Source organism: Canis lupus, chromosome X (genome assembly GCF_003254725.2).
Source record: "Canis lupus dingo isolate Sandy chromosome X, ASM325472v2, whole genome shotgun sequence".
NCBI classification, from domain to species: domain Eukaryota; kingdom Metazoa; phylum Chordata; class Mammalia; order Carnivora; family Canidae; genus Canis; species Canis lupus.
In genome coordinates, this window is record NC_064281.1 from 70,435,137 (window position 1) to 70,458,714 (window position 23,578).

Here is a 23,578-nt window from a genome sequence, read left to right on the forward strand (position 1 = left end):
AAGCTTTTGTGGCACCATGTGCTTCTTAATAAATGTTTTCTTAATATATGAATCCTGTTAGATTTTTCAGTAACTGTCACATCTCTTCAGTAAGCCCTGAGTGTACACATTAAGTATGCTTGTGTACATATATATGTGGCTAAGCCCTGATTCCCAGATGTCAGTGATTTCTCAGCAAGAGAAAAGTAGGAAGTGTCAAATGTGTGCCTCCTAAAAGTTTGGAATAAATCCTATAAGGATTCTCAATTTTTTTTCTCCCTAAGACAGTAGAATAAAATATTAAATACAGCTCTGGTTCTCAACTAAAGAGGTTGGACATGTCTCCCTAATGAGAATCTATCAAAATCTTATTGAGGGTAAGGCAGAGATGTCTGATTTGAGAAGAAAACAAATCCTTCCCAGGTACTTCCGATAAAAAAGATGAGAATCAGAATTCAGGCAAATAGTCCCAGAAGATTAGCGATTTTAATTAATACCATAGATTTCATGACTGATGTTATTCTTGTAGTTTATCACAATTTGAAACAAAGGTCAGAATGGTCAGCTTTAATGTATATTAGACTTAAATAACGTCAATTATTATCTAATGAACTCAATTTTAATGAACTATTTAATTTACTAAATATTTAAGCTTAAACCACTAGTATTCAGGTAGCATTAAACATCTGTACATATGCATGGAAGCTTAATAATATATTCATACATGAGTTTTAAAATCCTCACTTTTTTACTGTTCACTCTTATTTTTATACATTGTTCTAACAGGAGGAGATCCCTGATTTTCTAGAATCTATCATATTTAAAGCAGCAAATTAGATGTGGCTAAGGCTAATATAAATTGTTGGTACATGAATAAAAAATCAGACCTATCTTGTTGTATGGAAGCATTGAATCACTGTATTATATACCTGAAACTAATATTACACTGTATGTTAGCCAACTGGAATTTGAATAAAACTTTAGAAAGAATTACACCTATCTGGAATCATTAAGTGTTTTTGGAAAGAATCATTCTTAGGATTTCAATAACTGCTGAGACCATCGTAATAATATAGTAGAGTAAAACTTTTTTCATATAATATTCAGAGTCCTTAAAGAGAGTTATTTTAATTATATCCTATAAAAATTTATTTTCTTTTTCTTTTTTTTAAATTTTTTTATTGGAGTTCAATTTGCCAACATACAGCATAACCCAGTGATCATCCCGCCAAGGGCCCCCCTCAGTGCCCATCACCCAGTTACCCCAACCCCCCTGCCCACCTCCCACTACCCCTTGTTCATTTCCCAGAGTTAGGTGTCTCTCATGTTTTGTCACACTCACTGATATTTTCACTCATTTTCTCTCCTTTCCCTTTATTCCCTTTCACTAATTTTTATATTCCCTAAATGAATGAGACCATATAATGTTTATCCTTCTCCAATTCACTTATTTCACTCAGCATAATACCCTCCAGTTCCATCCTCGCTGAGACAAATGGTGTTTATTTGTCGTTTCTAATGGCTGAGTAATATTCCATTGTATACATAAACCACATCTTCTTTATCCATTGATTTTTCAATGGACAATGAGGCTCCTTCCACAGTTTGGCTATTGTGGACACTGCTGCTATAAACATCGGGGTGCAGGTGTCCCAGCGTTTCACTGCATCTGTATCTTTGAGGTAAATCCCCAGCAGGGCAACTGCTGGGTCGTAGGGCAGGTCTTTTTTAACTCTTTGAGGAACCTCCACACAGTTTTCCAGAGTGGCTGCACCAGTTCACATTCCCACCAACAGTGCAAGATGGTTCCCCTTTCTCTACATCCTCTCCAACATTTGTGGTTTCCTGCCTTGTTAATGTTCCCCATTCTCACTGGTGTGAGGTGGGATCTCATTGTGGTTTTGATTTGTATTTCCCTGATGGCCAGCGATGTGGAGCATTTTCTCATGTGCTTGCTGGCCATGTCTATGTCTTCCTCTATGAAATTTCTGTTCATGTCTTTTGCCCATTTCATGATTAGATTATTTGTTTCTTTGCTGTTGAGTTTAATAAGTTCTTTATAGATCTCAGAAACTAGCCCTTTGTCTGATAGGTCATTTGCAAATATCTTCTCCCATTCTGTAGGTTGTCTTTTAGTTTTGTTGACTGTTTCTTTTGCTGTGCAGAAGCTTTTTATCTTGATGAAGTCCCAATAATTCATTTTTGCTTTTGTTTCTCCTGCCTTCATGGATTTAAAATTTATTTTCAAAATTCCCCTATCTTTATTGATAAATTTTGGTTTTTAAAGGAGCTTATACTTCATTTATATGGAAAATTATTTTCATAAATTTGCATTAGTAATTTGGGATTAGTGAGTCGTTACTATCACTAATCACTATACAGTGATTTTTAAGCTTGTATTTGCTCTGATTTCTTGTGAAGTTATTTCCATCTGTCTTTTATTTAGTTAAATAAATTTAGAAAATACATGTGAAGGAACAAGATAGTAAAAAATCATGTCTGTATGCAGCAAGCATGTTTATTTTAAAATACCAACAAACTTTCTTATTCTGTAGAAAAGTCAATTTTGATTGCTTGACTGGTAATCAGTCATGTACTAGAAATGGAATTTTCTTTGAAGTATGCTATATTATAGAGATTTAATTATATGTTTTAGAGACTCTGCCAAAAATGTTCCATATCCATACAGCAATTCTTTTAAAAAAATAACAAACATTTACAATATTTCATATAATACTATTGTAATTTTGTGATATTATGATATTCTACATTTTTAAATATAAAACTCTAGTGATATATTTCCATTTCCTTTTATAGGATATCATATTTGTGCTATTATATAAAAACTTTTGTTTAAAAAAAACCTTAATGTTTATTTCATCAAGAATATATGGATATATTTTTCAAAGTTTGAAATTTGACTGAAAGGAAATTATACATGTTACTGTGTATGTGTATATGTATATATATTTATTTTAATGGCAACTACTAATAAACAGTATAAGATATTGCATTTTATGTCTGTTTTCATATGTGCTATGTATGTTCACATACTATGTATATTGTATAATTAATGTGTTGTCCTAATTAAAAACAATTAGACACTTAATCAGTTATTTTCACAGAGAATATTTTAATTATGCAGATTAATTCCATGTTTTACAATGTTTTGATGCTAATTAAATGACAGTATTTAAATTAGCTTTTTCTGTTTTTCTAACATTTAAAAGTGTTCAAGTTTTGTAGTGAGTATCTAAGAAAGAGCATATTGTAACAGAAGAATAAAGAAAAGTCCGTATTTTAGAATGTGTTAATAGTTGTTTCTACAATGATCAGAATATTATTTGTGTCTGGCTTCTGCTCCTGTCTTACTGGAGTTCTGAAATCATCTGATAATATGACCATCAATGGTAGATAATTTTTTGATTCACATTGATTTAAATGTGGAAAACTAAATCTAAAGCAAGTTATTACTAATAGGGAACTAAATGTAAATATATTTATTTGTCATATATTTTTTATGAAATCCTATAGAAACATTGTAATAAGTATTATCATATGTTCTGTGTGTAAATTTTTAGTAAATTATTACTTGAGTGTTAGAAGAAATCTAGAAATCACATAAATTTGCATTTGGCTTTAGTAATAGCCATTATATTTTTAATTATTCTATTCAATAAAAATAGAAACAAGAAATGAATCCTATTTTGTTTTATTGATCTAATTTCAAGTACACCCATGCTTGCATTTCCTTTTAGAATTCAAGCTCAGCTCTGAGATCCTAGTCCCACTTTCAGTATCACCCTTGATCATCCACAGTTGGGATTATCGATTTGGGTTTTGAAATCTGCAACTTAATGGACACATATTAAAAGATATTACAGGTGATATATATTAAGCCCAACAATCTCTCGTGTGGCATGCTTCCAAAGATTTTGTTCATACTGTTACTTTAAAAATTATTAGAGGTTTGTAATGCATGTGCTTATAATGTATTACAAAAACAAATCTTTGATGCCCAAGTTGCTATTTTGTGATTCAGCTAAGCAAAAATGAAAAGTGGGGGAGGAGGCTAGTCCTGCAGCTTGATAAAAAAATCCTGATGCTTTTTTGCTTCAAAATCACAAAATATCATTTAAAATAAATTTCTTTATAAAATTTCTTCGCCATACTTGGGACTGTTGTGCTTGAATATATCCTTTAATTTATTCTTCATTAATACAATTGATCTATATTTGCATTTTTTGCCAGAGGCCTATGTGAATGTTCTAACCGCATGAGTTCTTTTGTGATCTTTGATTAGTGTATTTAGTAAAAAGACAACAGTACTTAATTTGGGCTGTTAGCAATTAGTTTTTTCACCCTTAGTAAAAGTGCTTGTTAATTTTTAATTTAAATAGAAATCTGGGGCATGAAAAGAAAATGCAATGACTGCAATGTGTGACCTTTATTTTAAAATAGGAAAATACGTAGTATGTTTACTTTCTCTCAGAAAACTTAAGTGTCTGGCGATATAAAATTCCTTTTGTGTATATAAATGAATAATATTATTACCAAAGTATGGTGTTGTCAAACTGTTACTCATCTGTTAAGTTTTATGTTTATATATTAGGATCTAAAAGAAAAAGAGAATGATGAGCTTGATATTCAGCTGAAAGTATTTGATGAGAACAAAGAAGATGACCTAACTGAATTATCACACCGTCTCAGTGACATTCGAGCAGAAATGGAATATCCTTTTGACACACCACAAAAATAATTTTGCATATATTGTGAGAAAGGGATTCGTGGGTGATTTTGTGGCCCATTATTAGAATTCTTATCTGTCAGCCCAGTTTACATTCATTTATTTATATTAATACCTCACTATGATGCTATCCTTGAGATTCATGTTGAGGAATTGTCAGACTGTCCTCATGTTTTACACAAGCTCTATTGAAATCTCACAATTGCCTACTGCTGTATTATAGATATATTCAGCTCCATAGTTTTGAATAGACAAGCACCTCAGGTGTATACCTCACATATAAGAATTTGAGGGGAAAAGTTCATTGAGTTCATATGTAACTATAGGTAATATAGTTTATTAAAATATACTCAATAGTTTAGAGATACACGTCACTTTAAATAAATGCCTTATTCTCAATCCAACTATTTTGGTTCCTTAGTGAAAAAAAATGTTCGGATGTGATAGTATCTGAGTATAACAAGGCTGTTTGGTAGATGCATTTGAATCAGATACAACTAGTATATAATCTTCCTATGGCAATGATTTTATATGAAATGATTTTAGATCTAAAAGATGATTGTCACAGCATTGCTGCCTATTTGTTTCACACTCAGTAAATTTCTTATTTAGGATTGGGGGGGAATTGGGAAATAATTCAGAACTAAAATGATCTTTGAGATGGAATTTTTCCTCTATGATGGCTTCCTCCCTTTTCTTCCGTTTACCGCCAAAAAAAAAAAAAAAAAAAAAAAAAAAAGCTGGCATCTTCCTCTCCTTGAAACTGCTACAGTACTTTCTACTTTATATCTTTCTTATTTATGTACACCTCTCTGCCCTATTAAATTGAGGGCAGAAATTTTATGTTTCATCTTTTTCCTCCAATGCTACTATTTTTTTTAAATTTTTATTTATTTATGATAGTCACACAGAGAGAGAGAAAGAGAGGCAGAGACATAGGCAGAGGGAGAAGCAGGCTCCATGCACCGGGAGCCCAACGTGGGACTCGATCCCGGGTCTCCAGGATTGCGCCCTGGGCCCAAGGCAGGCGCCAAACCGCTGCGCCACCCAGGGATCCCATCCAATGCTACTATTGAAGTATTTTACACCTAAGTATTGGATAAATGTGTGTGCAATGGATAACAATGTCAGTATTAGAAAGGATCAATGCTAGTAATTTCTTATCCATCATTACTGACTCTAGTCTATAGTAATTTCCATAATATTAAATGCTTTTTATATTAATATATATCTTGCTTCCTTACTTTGTATAGATTTCTCTTATAATCAAATTGTACCATAAAGCTATTTTGGATTACATTCTGTAACCACTTAAAAGATCTTATGAGACTTTAACACAACACTTGTATTCAGAGAAAATGTTGACATTTCAGGTTATTTTTAGAATATAGGATTACATTTCCTCTTTTACTTTTCTGTTATATTGATTTTCCAGGTCTTCACTTTTATTATAAAATAAAAGTTTTGAAATCTGTTGTCTAGTTTACTAAAAGCATCTACTCTTTTTATATCCGAAGAAAAATGTTTCAAGTTCTATTATCTATACTCTCCATTTTTATTAAATAATGAAATACAAATGAATGGAAAGAGAAAAAAATTTACATTTAGTACTCATTTTATCAGTATAATATAAAACTAGTTTGTGATATTTTAACAGTCCATAGAATGTTCCTTTACCTTCCATATTGTATGGTAATGAAAATAGAGGAGTAGTGGCTTACATGAATAATATAGGTCCACTATCACAGCCACAGGAAGATTAAGAATAAACCATTTTCTCTAATCGCGTAACTATTCCAAATACCAGCTATCATCTGTAATTTATAATGAATAACTGATTATTTAAGGTTTTGATGATTAAATGATCCTGGAAATACTCTTTAAGTCTTTTCTCTCATTAAAAAATTAAAGTGATTCCATAGGTTAAATTTATTTCTGTAAATTTAAAAATACTGGATCATGGAGTTGAAGGTGTATAAACAGTAAGGGAAACAAAATGGTACATCATTGTTTTAAAAAATAAAACTGATTTTGTTATGAATGAAACTTTCATCAATTTTTTTCCTTTACTTATTTTTACTGATATGAATGAAGTGTATCATCTTCTATATAACATGTTGAAGGATACTGCTGCTGAAAATTACTTATTATCCATTCTACAACATTTTTTGCTCATCAGAAATGATTATTATATCAGGTAAGAGGCAGTTCTGAAAGTACTAGTATTTGTGTAATTTGAATTCCATATTTAAGAAAAACTAATAATGTACTTCATCCTAGTGTATACGAGTTTGATGACTTCAGGAAACATTTTTTAAAAGGTGTGAATTTATTTTTAATTGGGCCAGAAGGGTGTATTCTTTAAACTGGGCACCCCAGTGACAGGACATTTAGTAGATAATTAACATGGCCACAAAGAAAACACTTGTGTTTTCCTTGTTTACTCAGAAAGCCCCTGACTAGACTGATTATAATCCAGTATTATCTATCCTAAAACTGAAGATGACTTGAAAAAGCCTAAGATGGGTAATATATATTACTATTTATTTTTATTCTTGGGGCTAGCCTTATAACAAAAGCAATTAGACTGTTTGGCTTTGTTTGCAAACTTTTAGTAGGTTGGCTAGTTATCAGTACAGAATCTTAAGAATATTTATGTCATTATTTTTCTATACTAGTGTTTCTGATTCTTCTCTGTTGACTTTATTAGCCACTGATAAATACTAAACTTTCCCTAAATTTTATTTTGTTTTATTTTAAGTTTTTATTTATTTATTCATGAGAGACACAGAGAGAGAGGCAGAGACATAGGTAGAGGGAGAAGCAGGATCCATGGTGGGACTTGATCCCGGGACTCCAGGATTATGCTCTGGGCTGAAGACAGGTGCTAAACCACTGAGCAACCCAGGTGTCCCTAAACTCTCCCTAAATTTTAATGCAAAAGTGCCTTTAAAATTTTTTTGAAGTATGCAAGTAGTTATTTTTAAGGCCATAATTATCTTGATAGATTACAGAATTAGAGTATGCTTAAAAGCCTTTGACATTTAGAACAAATTCAGGCTATGGCCATGCATATTAAGTGTGTATGCTTCTATGAAATGGATCTTTTAAAAAAGTGCATAAATAGGTCTTTGGAATATTGTGGGTCAGTCTAGTTTTGTAAGCTGTTATAGCTAATCTTGAGTAAAAATGGTATTGTAAATTCAAGGCATTGCCACCTAATGCGAAAATAGGATCATGCTTTACTGAACTTGAGAACTTGTAGGGGCTTAGAACCATTTCTGTATCCATGGATATAGGACTAACAGGTCATTTGTTTTCATTAACTTTAAGAACAATAACTTAAGGAAATAGATAATATTGATAAGCATCTTTGTACACAAGCATGAATCTCTACAAACTAGACTATTAAGTCAGTGTTCACAATTACGTTATAATGGGTTTTGTATTATAATGTCCAGACCATCCTTAAGTTTAGGCATATTTCTCCTAGGGGAGTTTAATTGCTAGAAAGATCTCTTCTAATGTGCTAGAAAAAGCATTCTTTTATCATGCTGTACCACTTTTTAAAAAAGATTTTATTTATTTACTTAGAGAAACAGAGAAAGACAGAGAGAGAAGGAGAGATAGCATGAGTTGGAGGAGAGACAGAGGGAGAAGGAGAGCATCTTAAGCCTACTCTGCAACTGAGCATGGAGCCCAACATGGGGTGAGGTGTGGGGGGCTGTGATCAATCTCACAACCGTGAGATCATGACCCTGACTGAGATCATAACCTGAGCTGAAATCAAGAGTTGGATGCTTAACCAACTGAGCCACCCAGGTGTCCTGAACCACTTCTTAAGAAAATTGACTTGTATAGGTAAAACAGATATTCAAGAATACTTTGTCTCTTTCAGGCCACAGTATTACAAAATAATTGAGGAGTGCATTTCACAGATAGTGCTGCACTGCAGTGGTATGGACCCAGATTTCAAGTATAGGCAAAGATTAGACATTGATTTTACACATCTGATAGGTACGTAATATTATCCTCAATGTCCTTTCTTTGTGTTTCACTCTTTTCTGTAAAATATCACATTTTGAAGGTAGTGTTCTCACTGAACTTCGTTTATTAATATCTGGAAAGTCATTGTGTCTGTGAGTATTCAATCATCATAATTGTTAATTAGGTTGATCATGAGAGTTCTGCCTGTATGATTAAAAATATTAACCTGTTAGATATGTTATAATGTTCTTGAATTCAGTTTAAAATCAGTGACCCTCACACACAGGAAAATCATATTAATAATAATAATATTATTATTATAGAATAGAGTGCTTTGCTTTTTAGAAATATGAGTCTGAAATCCTTTGATTCAGTTTATATTGGCACCTCAGTGGTTTTATAGAAATCCTATGTACAGTAGGGTCTAGTGTTCAAATTTGAGAAAGGATGCAGGCTTCAGTAACTTAAGACCTTTTAATTCTATCAAAGTAGATCAATTTATATTTTCATAGGTCTTAAATCTAGGAAAGAATTTGAGGTGATCATGTTCATCTACTTGGATCACTAAGAAAGTGAAGTTATATCATCCTAGGCTACTAGTTACCTGTACTTTCTGGAACAATCTCTGAGTGATGATGTGAAACCTCTCTTGTGAAATATGCTATGTTATATTGATTTTACAGTTAAACAGTTTTTATACCTAATAAAAATCACTTTTGCTAAGATTCATCATGCATAAGATTTGTCTTATCTTTAAAGAAAGAAAACAACAGCTGTGGAATGCCAATTTTATATTATTCTTCACTCCGTAGCACAAGGCAGACTTACAGTAATATTCAAAGATGAATTCCTTATTATTAATTATTATGTATTATTTTCTGATTTTAAAACCAATGCTCATTTATTCTAGGTAATCTAGAGGTTTATGTAAGTGACAGAAAAACCACCAATCTCACTTTTCAGCTCAGTACATTCCACCACCATTACTCACTTTTTGGCTAAGTACATTTTCTTCCCTCTCTTTTTTTTTAACCTATCTATATGCTGATTTTTCATGGGACTTTATATTATGAGACATTTTTCCGATTGAAATTGAAATGAAGATCATTAACAACCATTAACAACAGCACAACACAGATCTGCCACCTATGTCTCATCATTTACCAATTTCCTCCTTAGTTCTTTAAACACAGTTCTTTAAAAAAAACAAAAACAAAAAGACCTTTATTGAGATATACTTGATGTGAGAAAAACTATCCATTATTAAGAACATAATTTGATAGATTTTGATATTTGTATGTGTACTTAAAACCATCGTCATAGTCAAGATAATAAACATCTTTATCACTCTCTCAGGTTTCTGTGTTCTCCTTTGTAACCTCTCCTTCTAATGCCTCCACCTCTCCCCATCCTGAGATAATCACTGATCTGTTTTCTCTTTCTATAGGTTAGTTTTAGTTTCTAAAATTTCATATAACTAGGAGCATATAGGATATACTCTGTTTTTGTCTGGTTTCTTTTATGTCGTGTAACTATTTCGAGATTCATTCATGTTGTTATATTAATGTATCAATAGTTTATTTCTTTTTATAGCTGAATAGTATTCTAGTATATGGATATATTGCAGTTTATGTATACATTTACTTGTTGATAGACATTTGGGTTCTTTCTAGTTTTGGCTATTATAATTAAAGCTGCCAGGAATATTCATATACAAGGATATAGACATATGTTATCATTTCTTTTGGGTGAATAAATAGGTACAGAATGGCTAGATATGTAATAGGCTTGTCTATGTAATAATGAGAATATTACCAAAAAGAGGTTCATCAGTTATTAATGATCTGGAATATTTGATCAGACCCGAAAAACTTAATGTTTGTTTCCTTATTTACATAACACATTCTGCTCCAGATCAGAAGTTATCTAAGAAGTTATATATCTTTAAAAAACCTGAATTAGTGAATGGTATTGTGTCTCCCATTATAGTCTTATTTTAAAGGTCATTTTGAGTCTTAATAATCTTAAGAATAGATTCTTTCTCACCTCTCCACCCATAGTAAACTTCAAAAATATTTAAAGAATTATGTTGTTGTAAAAGTTGGGAAATAACTGACTACCTCTAAAATAGTGATGATTTACTGAAATACATTCTTAGATGCTTGGTTTTGTGACTCAGCAATACTATCATTGAATTCAGTTAGTATGCAAAAAAATTGTGGTGATTTACATTTTATATGTAGTGTAGGTCAATTTACCATTAATAGCAATTGACATAAAAATGATTTCCTACATAGTGGAATTATAGGCTGTCATTCATCTTTTGCCTAGATATCTGGTACAATAATTTCTGATTATTTTTTTAATATTAATAGATTCTTGTGTGAACAAGGCAAAAGTTGAAGAAAGTGAACAAAAAGCAGCAGAATTTTCAAAGAAGGTAAGGCTTATATTAACCATAATTATTAAATTAATAATTTATTCACAATACGTATTTTGTCTTATTTCTTTATGGAATGCTTTATAAATGTTATTTCAGTTATATATTACTTTATGTTTCTGGATTAAAACATGACTACAAAATATTGATTTTGTTCCTGATAAGATAAGGTTGCTACTGTTCCCTCCTCATCACCTTTAATGTATTATGGAAGAAAAGCACTAACTATATTCTACCAGAGTGATAAGTGAAATAAAATTAGTTTATTGGAAAGATATCATTTGAAGCAATCAACCAAAATATATTCCTGTCATTGCTTTCTTGCAGTTCTCACTTACAATAGGTAGCTTCCTTGGAGAACTGTGAGACGTTTAGCTAGTGTAACCTATCATGCTGTTTAAAGACAGTGCTATTAAATAGCAACAGGATTACATAAGGTTTTTTCTCTTTCTGTCTCTCTCTGCTTAGACTTTTCTTCTTTGAATTTTATTGTTACCACTTTTAAATGGTTCTGCTACTTCATGTAGGCTTGGTAAATTTGAGGTCCCCCTTTCTTTGTAGGTTAATAACTTATATAAATACAAGTATTATGGGTTATCATATTTTATTTAGATTTCAGATGGTCTTTTCCTTGTTTTATGAAAACATAACTGCAGTTGTGAGTTTGTACCAAAAGTTCCATTTTCTTGTTCTAGACTGTATCCCTATGAAGCATTATTATAGTATTTCTCTCCTATTGGTGCAGGGAGAAGGATTGAAGCACAACTCTAAAAACTCTCCAGTTTTCAGCCTTCTGACAGCAAGATAAAGTGCTTACATTCTGCTATCTCTTCAAAGCTATGACTTACCTTTGAGATTAGATTAGATTTTGCTATCACTTTAGAAATTAGAGTGTTATTGAAGTTACTTAAGGGCATCTGAAGAAATGTCTTTGCTCTTTCAGTTACTAGAATAGATTTTCAGAACTTGAGCATAAAATGTTTGTGTGAAGTTTTCATTTTTATTGGTTGAAGAAAATGCATGCTTTTTCATAGACCTTTATATATATAATGTTCTTGTATAAGTAGCAAATTTAGAATTCCCTTTGAAAATCTTAGAGTCTCCTTAATTTTTCACTGCCAGTTTGATTAGTCATCACAAGACTAGAGCAGATTGTGATGATCTATCTGATAAAATTTTCTGTAAGCATATAATATGGGAAATGGAGCCCTGAAAATAATTTTACAAAAAGCTTTTCAGTGTTTAGTGCTTTATTCTCATCACCAGTACTTAGAATGAAAACATATATGGTCTCCCAGTGGTTATCTGCATGCCTTCTCTTATTCTGGGTGATTTTAAGAGGCTATATAAAGTAGTAAAAAATATGTAGGGGAGCTAGAATGAGAAGCAGTAGTTATAAGATCTGATTGTAGCTTTCCACTAATTAGCTGTGACTTTAAGTAAACCACTTACTACTTACTCTCTTTGGATCTTAATTTCATCATCATTAACAGAAGAGGATAAGTTTAGTGGCCCCTTAAGAACTTTTCCAACCTGTATATTTCAGGCTTCTGTGATTCCTACTCTATGGGTTTACAGATTAAGATCACTTTAAATTACAAGCAGAAACATTGCATTCTTCTATTCAGTTTGTATCATGCTTAAAAAACACTAGAAGAAGATAAATTTGGGAGGGAGGGTAGAAATACAGAATGAGATAAAGTCTTAACTTGAATAGTAGAGTGAAGTTAAAAAGGCTGCATGTTCTCAGTGACCTAGGAAACATGGTCACTTACTGATTGTGGAAGATCTGGAGTGGGTTTGAAATTTTTAAAGATTAGAAACAATTTGGACTAACCTACGTGGAACATTAATTAATTAGCATTGCATGTTTGACCCAAACACTATTATTATCTAATTCCAACACCCACTGTTTCTTCAGACTTGTGTTTGATATTTTTTAATTTCCAAATGTTGGATTTATGAGGATGAATATTTATTAACAGTAAATATACATTTTTATTGTTCTATATACTCTAAAGACAATTGTAGACAGTAAGATATATCAATTTTAGAAACAGAAATAATGTTAATTGTATAATATGGCCTTTTAAAATGACTCAAAGTGACACTGATAATAAAAGGCATATATTCTATAGATGAACATAAGCAGTATTTACTCTATGTATGCAGGGTTGTTTGGTTCACCTTGGTGCCCTGAATGAGGTAAGGGATGGGCTGGATCCAGTAAATGGATATTCACCATTCAGATGATCTTTTCTGCTTAGTGTGCATCTGCTAGTTTCTTTTCTTTTTTTTTTTTTTTTCACTTCTCCAACAGATATTTATTTATGATAGACATAGAGAGAGAGAGAGGCAGAGACATAGGCAGAGGGAGAAGCAGGCTCCATGCACCTGGAGCCCGAAGTGGGATTCAATCCCGGGTCTCCAGGACCGCACCCTGGGCCAAAGGCAGGTGCCAAACCGCTGCGCCACCCAGGGATCCCCATCTGCTAGTTTCTTAACATACAGCGTAAAGAGTAGAATTTAGTGACTCATCACTTACATATAACAACCAGTGGTCATCACAGGTGCCCTCCTTAATACCCATCACCCATTTAGCCCATTTCCTCCCACCTCCCCTCCAACAACCCTCAGTTTGTTCTCCATAGCTAAGAGTCTCTCATGATTTGTCTTCCCCTTTTTAAAAATATTTCTTTCCTTCACATTCATCTGTTTTGTTTCTTATATTTTACATATAAATGAAATCATATAGTATTTGTCCTTCTCTGACTGACTTAACTTGCTTAGCATAATATACTCTTGCTCCATCCATGTCCTTGCTTGTGCCAAGATTTCATCCTTTTTGATGACTGAGTAATATCAAACACACACTCACACACACACACACACCCCACATCTTCTTTATCTAGTCATCGGTCAATGGACATTTGGGTTCTTTCCGTAATTTAGCTATTGTTGATAATGCTATTATAAACAGCTGGGTGCATGTGCCCCTTTGATTCAGTATTTGTGTGTCCTTTGGATAAATACCTACTAGTGCAATTGCTGAGTTGTAGGATAAGTGTGATTTTTAACTTTTGGGGGAATCTCTAAACTGTTTTCCAGAATGACTGTACCAGTTTGCATTCCCACCAACAATATAAGAGGGTTCCCCTTTTTCTGCATCCTTGCCACCATTGCTATTCTCTGTATTGTTAATTTGAGCTGTTTTGATAGTCGTGAGGTGGTATGTCATTATAGTTTTGATTTGTATTTCCCTCACAAAGGATGATGTATAGCATTTTATATCTGTTAGCCATCTTTATGACTTCTTTGAAAAATGCCTATTCATATTCTGCCCATTTCTTACCTGGATTATTTGGTTTTTGGGTGTTGAGTTTGATAAGTTATTTATAGATTTTGGATACTAACCTTTTATTAGATATTTCATTGGCAAATACCTTCACCCATTCCAAAGTTCATCTTTTATGTTTGTTGATTATTTTTGCTATAAAGAAGCTTCTTATCTTGATGAAGTCCCAATAGTTCATTTTTGCTTCTGTTTCTTTTGCTTCTAGTAGACATATTCAGTAACAAGCTGATGTGAAAGAGACTGCTGTCTGTGTTTTCCTCTAGGATTTTGATGGCTGCCTATCTCACAATTAGGTCTTTAATCCATTTTTAATTTAGTTTTTTGTATGGTGTAGGAAAGTGGTCCAGTTTCATTCTTTTACATGATGCTACCTGGTTTCCCCAAGACCATTTGTTGAACAGACTGTCTTTTTTCCATTGTATGATCTTTCTGCCTTAACCAAAGATTATTTGACCATATAGTTGTAGGTCCATTTCTGGGTTTTCTATTCTGTTCCATTGATCAATGTATCTGTTTTTGTGCCAAGTACTAAAGTATCTTGATGACTACAGCATGTAGTATGGCTTGAAGTCCAGAATTGTGATGCCTCCATCTTTGCTTTTTCAAGATTGTTTTGTCTATTCAGGTTTTTATGTGGTTCCATACAAATTTTACAATTGCTTATTTTACCTCTGTGAAAAATGCTAGTGGTATTTTGACAGGGATTGCTTTAAATGTGTAGACTGCTTTACATAGTATAGACATTTTAACAATATTTGTTTTTCCAATTTGCTAACATGGAATATTTTTGCATTTCATTGAATTAGCTTCAATTTCTTTCAGAAGTGTTCAATTGTTTTCAGAACACAGATCTTTTACCTGTTTGGCTAGGTTTATTCTCAGGAATCTTATGGCTTTTGGAACAATTGTAAATGGGATCATTTTCTTGATTTCTGTTTCTGCTCCTTCATTATTGGTGTATAGAAATGCAGCAGATTTGTGTATATTGATTTTGTATCCTGTGATTTTACTGAAGTCATGTATCTGTACTGGCATTTTTTTAGGTGGAATCTTTTGGCTTTTTACATAATAAATGTCATCTACAAAGAGTGAAAGTTTGACTTCTTCCTTGCTGATTTGGATACCTTTTATATCTGTTTTATTATTGCTGAGGCTAGGACTTTCAGCAGTATGTTGAACAAATGGTGAGAAGAGACATTCCTATCGTGTTCCTGACCTTAGGGGGAAAGCTTTCAGTTTTTTTTTGTCATTGGAATGATATTAGCTGTAAGTCCTTCATCTATAGTCTTTATGATAGTGAAGTATATTCTGTCTATCCCTATTTTGTTGAGGGTTTTTATCAAGAATGTATTCTGTACTTTGTCAAATGCTTTTTCTGCAACTAATGAGAGGATCATATGGTTGTTATCCTTTCTTTAATTAATGTGGTGTATTACGTTGATTTATTTGTGAATCTTATGGAACCACCCTTGCATTCCAGGAATAAATCCCACTGGTGTGGTGAATGATTCTTTTAATGTACTTTTGGATTTGATTTCCCAGTATTTTGATAACCATGTTTGCATCCATGTTCATAAGGAATATTGGCTTTTATTCTCTTTTTTAGGGGGGTCTTTGTCTAGTTTTGGAATTAAGATAATTCTGGCCTCATAGAATGAGTTTGGAAGTTTTCCTTTCATTTCTATTTTTTCTAACAGTTTGGGAAGAATAAGTATTAACTCTTCTTTAAATGTCTGTTAGAATTCCCTGGAAAACATTTGGTCCAGGTGTCTTGTTCATTGAGTGCTTTTTGATTTCTGATTCAATTTCTTCATTGCTTATCAGTCTTTTTAAGTTTTCTATTTCTTCCTATTTCAGTTTTGTTAGTTTATATATGTCTACAAATTTATCTATTTCTTCTAGACTGCCCAATTTTTGTCATACAATTTTTATACTATTCCTTTCTAATTTTTGTGTTTCTACAGTGGTGGTTGTGAACTCTCCTATAAATTGTGATTTTATTTATTTCATTTAGACAAGTCTGGCTAGTGGTTTAACCATTTTGTTAATTCTTTCAAGGACCAGTTCCTAGTTTCTTTGATATGTCATACTCGTTTTTTGTTCTTGTTGTTTGTTTCTATATTATTAATTTCTTCTCTATTCTTTATTATTTCCCTTCTTCTGCTGGCTTTAGGCTTTATTTTGTTCCTTTTCTAGCTCCTTTGGGTGTAAGGTTAGGTTGTGTATTTGAGATGTCTTTTGCTTCTTCAAGTAGGCCTCTATTGCTTTCTTATTATGACCACTTTTACTGCATCTTAAAGGTTTTAGAACATCATATTTTTAATCCATTCTTTTACCCTACGTATTTTGTTTGGAGCATTTATTCCTTTGACATTCAGAATAATTATCGATAGATATGATTTTTTTCCCATTGTATTGTAAAGTCATTGTTACTGGAGATTTTCTCTGTTCCTTTCCAGTCTTTGTCATTTTTGGCCTATCTTTGTTATTAAAAGCATCATCTTTAATATTTCTTGCTGAGTTGTATTGGTGGTTACAAACTGTTTGTTTTGTTTTTTTTTCCCCCTGGGAAACTCTTTATCTCCCCTTCTATTCTGAATGTTAGCCTAGAATATTCTTAGATGCATACTTTTTGTACTTTGCATGTTGAATATATCATGCCACTTTCTTCTGGTTTGTCAAGTTTCTGTGGATAAGTCTGTTGTTAACCTTATTTGTCTTTCCTTCTAAGTTATAGATTTATATTTCCTTTCAGCTTTTACAATTTTTTTATCTATCTCTTTATTTTTCAAATTTGACTAGAATTTCTCTTGGTGTTTGCCTGCTTTTGTTGATTTTGATGGCTGTACTCTTGCCTCCTGGATTTGGATATCTGTTTTGTTCCCCAGATTAGTGAATTTTTCAACTAGTATTTCTTTAATTAAATTTTCTACCCCATTTTCTCTATCCTCTTCTTCTGGGACTCCTATAAAACAAATGTTATTATGGTTGATGGAATCTGCTAATTTCCCTAAGTCTACATTCACTATTGAAAATTTTTCTTGGTGGAGGCAGGGCAAGATGACAGAAGAGTAGGGTCCCAAAGTCACCAGTCCCCACCAATTTACCTAGATAACTTTCAAATCATCCTGAAAACCTACGAATTTGGAATGCTACAGTGAGAAGAGTTTGCACTTCTATCAAGGTAGGAAGACGAAAAAAATAAATAAAAAAGCATCCAAGGGGGAGGGGCCCCCATGAGAAATCAGGCCAAGGCTGTGGAGCTGGTGCGCCCATGACAGGAAATCCCAGGACTGGAGAAGCAGGACCTTTACCAATCTTCCCAGAGGGAAAGGCGCTCCCAGGGAGCTCGAGCAGGATCCCAGGAGGAGCAGGGATGCCCTCAGGCTCCCAGGGGCACTAACAGAGGAACTGTGACCCAAGGGAGAGCGTGCCACACACTGCGGGCCAAGCTCCCTAAAGGGCTGGAGTGCACGCCCCTGGGGCGGGATCAGCTCGGGCAGCAGCTCAGGCTCCGCGTGGCTGGGAGCGCCATGCCAGCAGTGCAGGCCCCGGAGCAAAGGGCGCTGGGGGACACAGCCCAGGATCCAGGGCTCCCCCTGGGACAGGCGAAGGACTGGAGGGCCCAGGACACCGAGGACGCTCCTGCTGCTCGGCAGTCCTGAGCTGTGCAAATCAGTGACCCCTGCCCTTGGAGCATCCAGTCCCCTGCAGACTGGGAGCTGAGGTAGTGACTGCGGGAGCTGACTCCAGAGCTGGAGAGCTGGATGCCGCCACTGTTGTTCCTCCTCCTGGTGTCGCCTTGTACCTGGGACTGAGCAAGGTCCTCACAGGATAAACACCTAACACTGAGCTGTGCACCTGGCAGGGGCCTGGGCAGCTCCCCCAGGTACACACACCTAAGAATCAGCACAGCAAGCTCCTCCCCCCAGAAGACCCTCTAGAAGGATAGGGGAAAAGCATATTATTGGCCAAAGAGCAGTGGGAAGTTCCAGGGGAAGTCAAGGGATTTACAGTATTCAGAGTCAGAGGATACTCCACATTGTTTTTTGTTTTTGTTGGTCCCGCCCCCCTTTTTTTCCTCTCTCTTTTTCTCCTTTTTTCAGTACAACTTGTTTTTGGCCACTTTGCACTGAGCAAAATAACTAGAAGGAGAAGCTCACCACAAAATAAAGAATCAAAAACAGTACACTCTCCCACAGAGTTACAAAATTTGGATTACAATTCAATATCCAAAAGCCAATTCAGAAGCACAATTATAATGCTACTGGTGGCTCTAGAAATAAGCATAAAAGATTCAAGAGACTTCATGAATGCAGAATTTAGATCTACTAAGGCTGAAATTAAAAATCAATTAAATGAGATGCAATCCAAACTGGAGGTCCTAACGACGAGGGTTAACGAGTGAAGAATGAGTGAGTGACACAGAAAACAAGTTGATGGCAAGGAAGGAAGCTGAGGAAAAAAGAGAAAAACAATTAAAAGACGATGATGATAGGTTAAAGGAAATAAATGACAGCCTCAGAAGGAAAAATCTACATTTAATTGGGGTACCAGAGGGCGCTGAAAGGGACAAAGGACCAGAAAGTGTATTTTAACAAATCAGAGCTGAGAACTTCCCTAACTTGGAAGGAAGGCAGGCAGGCATTCAGATCCAGGAGACAGAGAGATCCCCCCCTCCCCTAAAATCAATAAAAACCGCTCAACACTTCGACATTTAATAGTGAAACTTGCAAATTCCAAAGATAAAGAGAAGATCCTTAAAGCAGAAAGAGACAAGAGATCCCTAACCTTTATGGGGAGAACTATTAGAGTAACAGCAGATCTCTCCACAGAAACCTGGCAGGCCAGAAAGGGCTGGCAAGACATATTCAGGGTCCTAAATGAGAAGAACATGCAGCCAAGAATACTTTATCCAGAAAGGTTCTCTTTCAGTATTGACTCTGAGCGTGAATGGGCTTAATGACCGCATCAAAAGGCACAGGGTTTCAGACTGGCTAAACATGCAAGACCCAGACAGATTTGCTGTCTAAAAGAGACTCATTTTAGACAGAAGGAAACCTACAGCCTGAAAATAAAAAGTCGGAGAAGCATTTACCATTCAAATGGTCCTTAAAGAATTCAGGTGTAGCCATCCTTATATTAGATAAATTAAAGTTTATCCCAAAGACTGTAGTAAGAGATAAAGAGGGACACTCTATCATACTTAAAGGATCCATTCAACAAGAGGATCTAACAATCATGAATGTTTATTTACCAAATGTGGGAGCTACCAACTATATCAATCAATTAATAAACAAAGACAAGACATACTTAGATAATAATACACTTGGAGATTTGAATATTGCACTTTCTACAGTTGATAGATCTTCTGAACACAACATCTCCAAAGAAACAAGAGCATTAAATGAAGCACTGAACCAGATGGATTTCACAGATATTTACAGAACTTTACATCCAAAAGCAACTGAATACACATTCTTCTCAAGTGCACATGGAAACTTCTGCACAATAGACCACATACTGAGTCACAAATCAGATCTTAACCAATACGAAAAGATTGGGATCGTCCCCTGCATATTTTCAGACCATAATGCTTTGAAACTAGAACTAAACCACAAGAAGAATTTTGGAAGGATTTTGAACACTTAGAGGTTAAGGACCATCCTGCTAAAAGATGAAAGGGTCAAGCAGGAAATTAAAGAAGAATTAAAGGTTTCATGGAAACTAATGAGAATGAAGATACAACCATTCAAAATCTTTGGGATACAATAAAAGCAGTCCTGAGGGGGAAATACATCGCAATACAAGCATCCATCCAAAAACTGGCACGAACTCAAATGCAAAAACTAACCTTGCACCTAAAGGAGCTGGAGAAGGAACAGCAAATGAAACCCTCACCCAGCAGAAGATGAGAGTTAATAAAAATTCGAGCAGAACTCAATGAAATAGAGACAGAAGAACGGTAGAACAGATCAACAAAACCAGGAGTTGGTTCTTTGAAAGAATTAATAAGATAGATAAACCATTAGCTAGCCTTATTAAAAAGAAGAAAGACTCAAATGAATAAATTCATGAATGAGAAAGAAGAGATCACCACCAATACCAAGGAAATACAAACGATCTTAAAAACTTATTACGAGCAGCTTTACACCAATAAATTAGGCAATCTAGAAGAAATGGACGCATTACCACGGAGGAAATTGAAGCAGTCATCCAAAACCTCCCAAGACACAAAAGTCCAGGGCGAGATGGCTTCCCAGGGGAATTCTATCAAACGTTTAAAGAAGAAACCATACCTATTCTACTAAAGCTGTTCGGAAAGACAGACAGAGATGGAATACTTCCAAACTCGTTCTATGAGGCCAGCATCACCTTAATTCCAAAACCAGACACAGACCCCACCAAAAAGGAAAATTATACTCCATTATCCCTGATGAACATGGATGCAAAAATTCTCAACAAGATACTAGCCAATAGGACCCAACAATACATTAAGAAGATTACTCACCATGATCAAGTGGGATTTATCCCCGAGATACAAGGCTGGTTCAACAGTTGTAAAGAAATCAATGTGATTGATCATATCAACAAGAGAAAAAACAAGAACCATATGATCGTCTCAATAGATGCAGAGAAAGCATTCGATAAAATACAGCATCCATTCCGTATCAGAACTCTTCAGACTGTAGGGATAGAGGAAACATTCCTCAACATCTTAAACACCATCTATGAAAAGCCCACAGCAAATATAATTCTCAATGGGGAAACATTGGGAGCCTTTTCCCTAAGATCAGGAACAAGACAGGGATGTCTACTCTCACCACTGCTATTCAACATAGTAGTTGAAGTCCTCGCCTCAGCAATCAGGCAACACAAAGAAATAAAAGGCATTCAAATTGGCAAAGAGCAGTCAAACTCTCCTTCTTCACAGATGGCATGATACTGTACATAGAAAACCCAAAAGGCTCCACCCCAAAATTCCTAGAACTCACACAGCAATTTGGCAGTGTGGCAGGATATAAAATCAATGGCCAGAACTCAGTGGCATTTCTATACACTAACAATGAGACTGAAGAAAGAGCAATTAAGGAGTCAATCCCATTTACAATGGCACCCAAAAGCAGAAGATACCTGGGAATAAACTTAACCAAAGAGGTAAAATATCTATACCCTAAAAACTACAGAACACTTCTGAAAGAAATGGAGGAAGACACAAAGAGATGGAAAAATATTCCATGCTCATGGATTGGGAGAATTAATATTGTGAAAATGTCAATGTTACCCAGGGCAATTCACACGTTTAATACGATTCCTATCAAAATACCCTGGACTTTCTTCAGAGAGTTAGAACAAATCATCTTAAGATTTGTGTGGAATCAGAAAAGACCCTGAATAGCCAGGGGAATATTAAAAAAGAAAACCATAGCTGGGGGAATCACAATGCCAGATTTCAGGTTGTACTACAAAGCTGTGGTCATCAAGACAGTAGGGTACTGGGGCAAAAACAGACATATAGATCAATGGAACAGAATAGAGAATGCAGAAGTGGACCCTCAACTTTATGGTCAACTAATATTCAACAAAGGAGGAAAGACTCTCCACTGAAAAAAAAATACAGTCTCTTCAATAAATGGTGCTGGGAAAATTGGACATCCACATGCAGAAGAATGATACTAGACCACTCTCTTATAGCATACACAAAGATAAACTCAAAATGGATGAAAGATCTAAAAGTCAGACAAGATTCCATCAAAATCCTAGAGGAGAACCCAGGCAACACCCTTTTTGAACTCGGCCACAGTAACTTCTTGCAAGATACATCCATGAAGGCAAGAGGAACAAAAGCAAAAATGAACTCTTGGGACTTCATCAAGATAAGAATCTTTTTGCACAGCAAAAGACACAGTCAACCAAACTAAAAGACAACCTACAGAATGGGAGAAGATATTTGCAAATGACCTATCAGATAAAGGGCTAATATCCAAGATCTATAAAGAACTTATTAAACTCAACAGCAAAGAAACAAACAGTCCCATCATGAAACGGGCAAAAGACATGAAGAGAAATCTCACAGAGGAAGACCTAGACATGGCCAACAAGCACATGAGAAAATGCTCCGCATCACTTGCCATCAGGGAAATACAAATCAAAACCGCAATGAGATACCACCTCACACCAGTGAGAATGGGGAACATTAACAAGGCAGGAAACCACAAATGTCGGAGAGGATGTGGAGAAAGGGAAACCCTCCTGCTGTGTTTTTGGGAATGTGAACTGGTGAAGCCCCTCTGGGTAACTGTGTGGAGGTTCCTCAAAGAGTTAAAAATAGATCTGCCCTATGACCCAGCAATTGCACTGCTGGGGATTTTTCCCAAAGATACAGATGCAATGAAATGCTGGGACACCTGCACCCCAATGTTTATAGCAGCAATGTCCACAATAGCCAAACTGTGGAAGGAGCCTCGGTGTCCATCGAAAGATGAATGGATAAAGAAGATGTGGTTTATGTATACAATGGAATATTACTCAGCCATTAGAAATGATAAATATCCACCATTTGCTTTGCCGTGGATGGAACTGGAGGGTATTATTCTGAGTGAAATAGGTCAATCGGAGAAGGACAAACATTATATAGTGTCATTCATTTGAGGAACATAAAAAATAGTGAAAGGGAATAAAGGGGAAAGGAGAAAAATGCGTGGGAAATATCAGAAAGGGATACAGAACATGAGAGACTCATAATTCTGGGAAATGAACTAGTGAGGGTCGAAGCAGAGGTGGTTGGGCATGGGTGACTGGGTGATGGGCACTGGGGGGGGATACTTGATGGGATGAGCACTGGGCGTTATGCTATATGTTGGCAAATTGAACTCCAATAAAAAATTGAAAAAAATTTTCTTTCCTTCTTAACACTATTATTTTCCCTAGTTTTATCTTATATATTATTTATTTGTTCCCATAGTTCTTTTGTTTTTCTGTGTCATTACGTCCAATCAGTTTCACATTCGGTTATAGTAGTTTTTATTGTGGCCTGACTAGTGTTTTAGTCTGAGGGACCACCTGGTAT

The 23,578-nt window shown here is 34.8% G+C and overlaps 1 protein-coding gene across 7 annotated transcripts in view; it reads left to right on the plus strand.

Moving 5' to 3' along the window:
* Window positions 1–23,578, plus strand: part of DIAPH2 (diaphanous related formin 2) — a 1,060,012-nt gene that overhangs the window by 315,608 nt on the left and 720,826 nt on the right. For all 7 annotated transcript variants that reach the window (XM_049107608.1, XM_049107607.1, XM_025431781.3 and 4 more), the window contains 4 exons: window positions 4,592–4,710; window positions 6,807–6,923; window positions 8,625–8,743; window positions 11,089–11,153. In XM_049107608.1, the coding sequence (XP_048963565.1) occupies window positions 4,592–4,710; window positions 6,807–6,923; window positions 8,625–8,743; window positions 11,089–11,153 (420 nt within the window). The remainder of the gene's footprint in view (window positions 1–4,591; window positions 4,711–6,806; window positions 6,924–8,624; window positions 8,744–11,088; window positions 11,154–23,578) is intronic.